The 6150-nt window shown below is 39.1% G+C and overlaps 1 protein-coding gene across 1 annotated transcript; it reads left to right on the top strand.

Annotated features, from left to right (window-relative positions):
* The first annotated feature begins 832 nt into the window (after window positions 1-832).
* On the top strand, window positions 833-5744 carry LOC138004205 (uncharacterized). Its single transcript, XM_068850662.1, has 4 exons — window positions 833-1244; window positions 2625-2896; window positions 4397-4491; window positions 4785-5744. The coding sequence occupies exons 1-3, from the start codon at window positions 1037-1039 to the stop codon at window positions 4451-4453; spliced, it is 537 nt and encodes a 178-aa protein (XP_068706763.1). The 5' UTR covers window positions 833-1036; the 3' UTR covers window positions 4454-4491; window positions 4785-5744.
* Window positions 5745-6150: the final 406 nt, after the last annotated feature.

The following is a 6150-nucleotide window of genomic DNA, read 5'->3' as shown; positions in this document are numbered from 1 at the left end:
GAACGTTAAACTCCATCTCACAAAAACTCTTTCCTTTACCCCGTTTGCCTGCAAACACTTCGAAAAGAGTGTCAAGTCTGACCGGGTTGCTCGTATCACCCTTCGCTCAACCATTCGTTGAGAAATTGTTTTGTCATAACGATGACGGAACCAGGGTAAATCCCCATATAATCGTGTGGACATTTCCTTCAGCGATTGATTGATTTCATGAGTAAACATGCCTCGACGATGCAATCAGCTGCCGGCGTAAATTGACAAGTCAATTGTAGAACCCCAACGAGGGAGTAATCAGCATGTTTTCTGCTGGTTGCTATAAATCCATGCAACAGATGTATCAAGTGCACTTAGACGACAGTGAATTAGAAAGCAGCTGTGCATCAATTGATTTATTCACCATGTACAGTAAGACAAACTTCCCTGCGGACGTCCGCTTGGAAAGTTTTCGTTTAACGCAATTATGATCAGACAGTTACAATTACGTTTTGTTGTTAAGAGCATCGCTTTGATACTCGTATAAGCCGTGGGGTCAAAAATAAGCATTTCCTGATTTCCTTCATTTAATTCTAATTGTCTCAATCATTCCCTGTTGTCTGAGCTGATCTAATCACTTATATTAATTAACGGATGAAAATAGAAAATTAGCGCAGCGACCCTTACGCCCTACTCTGACGCAACATTTCCGGCCCATTCAGAAGAGAAAAAAAAAATGAAAAGAAAAAAGGGAAAAAAAAGAAAAAAATAGAGAATCTTCTAGCGGCCGGACCAAAATTTATTATTTTCTAAGTTTTTATGTTTCCAATTTTTTTTTTCTGTCAAAATTGTAACATATCTTAATCTGCTTTAATACGTCAGTTCTTTCTAGTAATTCAGCACTTAGAATCAATGAAATGTGTTTTCCGCTTTCAGCAATATGTTCAAATAAATCTGATTTTAGACAGTGCAATTTAATAGTCTGAAGATCAAGTATAAAAGTCAAGTTAAAAAAGGGTTCAGTCCGTCATACTAGCAATTGACCCAGCTCCAAAGACGTACAGCAATGGAAGGCCCTGGACAGACTCTCCTTCTGCTATTCTGCATTTTGTCTTTTTTTGGCAGTTGTTTGACTGTCGTTCTGTTCATACGGAATTTATACGTTGAACGGCAAGTCAAAGAGCTGGAGCTCTGGCAAGAAGCTGAACAAGTGAAGGCCACGGCAAACTACCCAGCTGGTTGTCAGAACACGGCAAACAAAGATAACACTCCAGGTAAGAAATCTGATAATTCCAATCACTGGAAGCCCGGTACTCCAGTGTAACTATCTTACTTCGATTCTCCCGCCACCTCTGAAGATGGAGTCTAGACCTAGAGGCCTATATCCTTTTTCCTTTTCCCTCTGTAAATATGGAGCCAGGTAAAACGGCGAGTCTGTACATTCAATGAATGAGCAAAATGTTACAAGTGCGTTCTACATTTCCATACAGTTATGTTGTATACGTCTGCGCGCCTGTTGAATTAGTCGTGAAGTACTCCTTACTAAGCACCTTACTTGATGGACGCATATCTTAGCGCCTTCGGTATCAAGGGTACTTCAGTTTTATTCAGGTTCATAAGCAATGCCACTTAGCTGATCTATATATTCCACGCCTATTACAAGAAAGAAGAAACAGACGATAGTGAAGACACCGTAAACCAACTTTAACCCTCACACCTGTACGCCTGCTTTTGCCATAAACAAGATTTAGAGTGCATTTCTTAGGAGGTTAATGAGAAACAAACGAAGTTGCTTTATACAAAATAACCAGCATTTTCACGGTGTGAAACTGACGAGTCGTCAGATGTAGTGTAGAATACCGAAGGAGCTTGAAGCAGTGCTTGCATCTAATAACTGTAGAGATACGCAATAATAACTCACTCGGAACCCAGAAGTTTCTCGATGCTGCATGAGTTGTTGACAGTCTCCTGCACTTGATCAATACATTGGAATGAGAAGTCGCTTAAATCATGTGGTGTTTTGTTGAAATGTACTGCTACCTCACAAGTCTTTTTCTTAGTAACCATAGCAGACTTATGGTTGCGAAATCTAACTCGAAAGTCAGTTGTTGAAGAACCAATGTATTGAAGGCGACATTTCTTGCACGAAGCTAAATAAATAATGTTCTTGGAATCACAGGAAAGTTTTGATCGTATTTTGTAACTTTTACCTGTTTGAAAACTTAGAAAGGGCACTAAGGCACTAAAGAATTACAGGCATGATAATGAAAAGAATTAGGGAAACGTTACTCCATTCTTTCCTGAGGCCTTTTTAGTGTGTGCGTACTTTTAACTTTACCGTGTCTAGTATATCAAACATACAAACAATTTTTGCGAATATTAAAATTAACTCTCGTCAATTTTCCGCTCAATTGCCTGAGCACGCAACAGAACAATAGGGGTTTGTTTGGAAATGTGAGTAAAAAGTTGAGCCACTGCAGTAGACCATTTCTTGATACCTGCCGGGTAACGTTATCCGGCTTTTAAGTGAACATCCTCATGTATCAGTTTGGGGAAGTGTCGCTTACCAGTACGGTAACCAGTAGCGTTCCTGAATAAGATTCCAGAACGGCAAGCAGAGAAGTCACTAACAACCTGCTGTTGTCTCGCTTTAGAAAATATCCGGAAAGAACTAGGGAAACAAGGGCGTTTCTTTGCTGTGATTGGAGCTCCAGGCAAAGTACATGTAAAGCAATCGCCAGACCGGCGAGGTCCAAAAGGCAGGCGGGGACTGGCACAAGGAATGACTGGTGTAGATGGAAAAAATGGAATACCAGGAGCTAAAGGAGAATCTGGAATCCGCGTGGCCATGCAAGGAAACAAGGACGAAACGGAGATCACGGAGCTACTGGCCCCAAATGAGATCCCTGACGTGATAGAGGAAAAGGCAAGTGTTGACACACCAAAACAAAGGCAATTGATTATTCGCAGTTTTTATATATCGAAATTACCCAAAAAATATCTATGTAGTTGGAAACCTAATCATACACAAAGAAAAAAAATGTAATTCAGTAATTCAGAACATAATCAAGCAAAGATGGAAGAAACTCACAGATCAAACACGAGCCCTGGAATGGCACAACATTTCCCAGATTGCGTGTTTTGTGCCCGTTGCTTCTGCAAAATTAGGATAATCTCTACCGATTTTTTTACTCGTGTCTTATTAACAGGTAATCCCCTTTATTCCGGTGTAATTTGGAATAAATGAGCACTCGTAAATTTGTTTCGGACAAATTGCACTCGCCCTTCAAACTCGTCAAATTGTGTTAGTCTTTTTAAATATTTATTTATCTTCATTTAGTCCAAATTGCTATCGAAACCATGTGATTACCTTTACAACCCGAAAAAAGACAGCCAGATGCCTTTTTGTTTTTTTTTTGTTTTTTTTTTGTTTGTTTTTTGTTTGTTTGTTTTTTTGTACAAAGCTTGGTGGATTCGTATTCCTGACCACTCGCGAAGACAAAAATGCAGCCAATGGTCTAACCGAGGCTGATCCTTCTCCTAAATAGTAACCAGAGATTACTCTGTTGGCTAGTTATGAAAGCCCTATTGGGAGAAAGTGTACTCAAGGTCTTAAGTATACATTGGCTAAACGACGAAGCAAAAAGGTTTTTATCTCCAATCATACGGACCAACTTGAGTTAGCTAAAAATATTCTTACATTTTCTTCCGCTTAATTCAAAGTGAACAAATTGCACAAACCGAGATTCCCTTTTTCAGCAGATTACGATCAAGTTTATGCCAGCTAAACTCCCCGAGACAGTCAGTCGGTCAGTGAAGCAACCCATTGATTTATTCCTTTGGGATTCCTTTATTTCTTAATAAGAAAATAGGCTCATTTTTAACCTGTTTTAATTTAATCTTAATTGGCTCGATGGCTCAAATGCCCCTTTGGTGATTATTTACTATTATTGTTTTATTTATTTCTTTATTTCTTTATTTATTTATTTTTATTTAATTAATTCACCCAGAAGCAAGAAGGCATACAAAAGGACACCTCACCCTTCCCCATAACATGGAAACTTTTTCGTATTTATTAAAGCGTTTATTCCCTAAAGCGCAGTTGCGGATAGTTTAAAATAAAACTTCACGGCATAGAGCGTTTGAGGAATACTATCAAGCTTCTCATAAAAGTCAAGTAAAGTAACCATTTCTAACGTCGATACCTCGTAACAGTAACTGAACTGACAAACCGTTAGTCGACGGGTGCGCTCATGTTAGAAGAGGTGCAAGCAAGGATGTGAGTTCCGGAAATGAAAACCCGGACCTGCTGCACCAAGGCAAGGCCCCGCACTAACCGATTGTGCCAACCTTACTTATTGTTATGTCGTCTATGCATCAGCAATAGTCCTTCTATGTTCTGAGTAAAACGTTCAATGTGTTTTAGGTGAATCAGGGCCCCGGGAAAGTAGTAAAGACGAGCTTGAGGATTCCGTGGGATTAAAAGGAAACCGGGATATCCGGGAGAAAAAGAAGAAAAAGGTGAGAGCCGCAAAAAAGAACTAATGAAATTTTAGGAAAATATCCAGTCCGAATTAAGGTTACAAAAATGCTGGATGTTAATTACAATTTTCTGACCGTGAAGGAATTTGTTATAATCCTTTCGTTTTGGAGAGGTTTTAGACATCTGGGTTAATTCTTGTATTGGGAATTCACTTTTTTTTTTCTGGGATGACACCTGAGGTCAGTGAATTTATACAAATTATCCAAATACCAATATGGCATCGGTTACGTAAAGGTCCATAATTTTAATTTCTAGATCTTGATTTTTGCAGGAGAATCCTGTGACTGGAAACAGTGAGAACCTATCAGGATCGGATTGAGTATAAAGGACACAGACAGCACATCATAAAGCTTTTGAATTAACTGTGCTATCTACAGTCTGTTTCTTCTTCTTCTTCGTTTTCCTTACGATAATCATTATGATGGCAACGATTATTTTATTTCATTGTATTTTATGTCATTGTATCTTAGTAACGGCTGGTACCGTTTTGCAACTGGTTTAACCTTACAAATTATAGTCTTTATTATAAAGGACTTATGAAGAAATCCGTGAGCGTTGCATATACTTTGTGTCGATGACAATAAAAGGAATGGATTCTTCTAAAGCGTTTCATAGGGTTGCCTACTGGATTTAGTTGCCTTTATAAATATGGTTATCTGCGTATACACCTCAACATCGCTGCTAGGAGCTAAGAAAAGGAGATACTACTTTCTTAGTTAGTGACATGTTTAGACAGATTTGAGGTATTAATAAGTACACAAAATGCCACTGATAAAACAAAAAACTTGACAACAATTAACTTTGTGTTGTTTGACATATAACTGCCGAGACATGTTTATATTACAAATATGTCTTTTTTCCCCTCAAGCTTTCATGACCTGTTATTCTGACTAGACGTGTATAAGCTTAAGAATGAACTTTGGACAGCGCAGTTAAAAAGCACCATTCCGGGGATAGGACGTTCACGAAAAAGGACACGATAGCTTGTCAGTTTTTCTATTTTCTTCGATTCGAGGATAAGTACTATTTTCTCACAGTGGGCTTTTCATGGCCAATGAAACGAAAGGACAGAACACAACAAGTTTTAAGAATCCCAAATCAGCTGGCTTGGCAATCCCTTAGGATTGCGTGCGAACAAATATGTGTATATTTACACAAATCCGTTATATTTCTTCACGTAGGTGAAAGTATTAGATGATAATTTCTTTGCCATCATTAAAAGTCACTGTATTTTTCATTTCTCTGTGTTTTAACATGGTCTCTTTTAGGTGTCAAAAAAGCCTGGGCCACGCCCAGATTGGTGTCCTTTAGGGGTTTAATTTAAAATCTCCGACGAGCATCCCTCCCCTTCTTATATGGGGGCTCCCGTCCCGGAGGGGTGGGGGGATATTTACAAGTGCACCAACCACCATAGAAGTTGAACCAGGGACTACTAGTATCAAATTCAAGTAGTCCCGAACCCGGGATTTCCGGATCTCAAAGCAGGCGCCCTAATCACTGACCCTCACTTGTTGTGACAATCTTAGACGAGTATTACAGAAGCTGGTATATGCACCTTAACCGCCGTAAAAGAGAAGGACATTACACAGTAGTCCATTTGTAACCGCAAAACAACAGAACCGTAAAATCGCGACAGA

The sequence above is a fragment of the Montipora foliosa genome, chromosome 5 (assembly GCF_036669935.1).
Source record: "Montipora foliosa isolate CH-2021 chromosome 5, ASM3666993v2, whole genome shotgun sequence".
Lineage (NCBI taxonomy): Eukaryota > Metazoa > Cnidaria > Anthozoa > Scleractinia > Acroporidae > Montipora > Montipora foliosa.
This window is presented reverse-complemented; position numbering and strand designations above follow the sequence as displayed.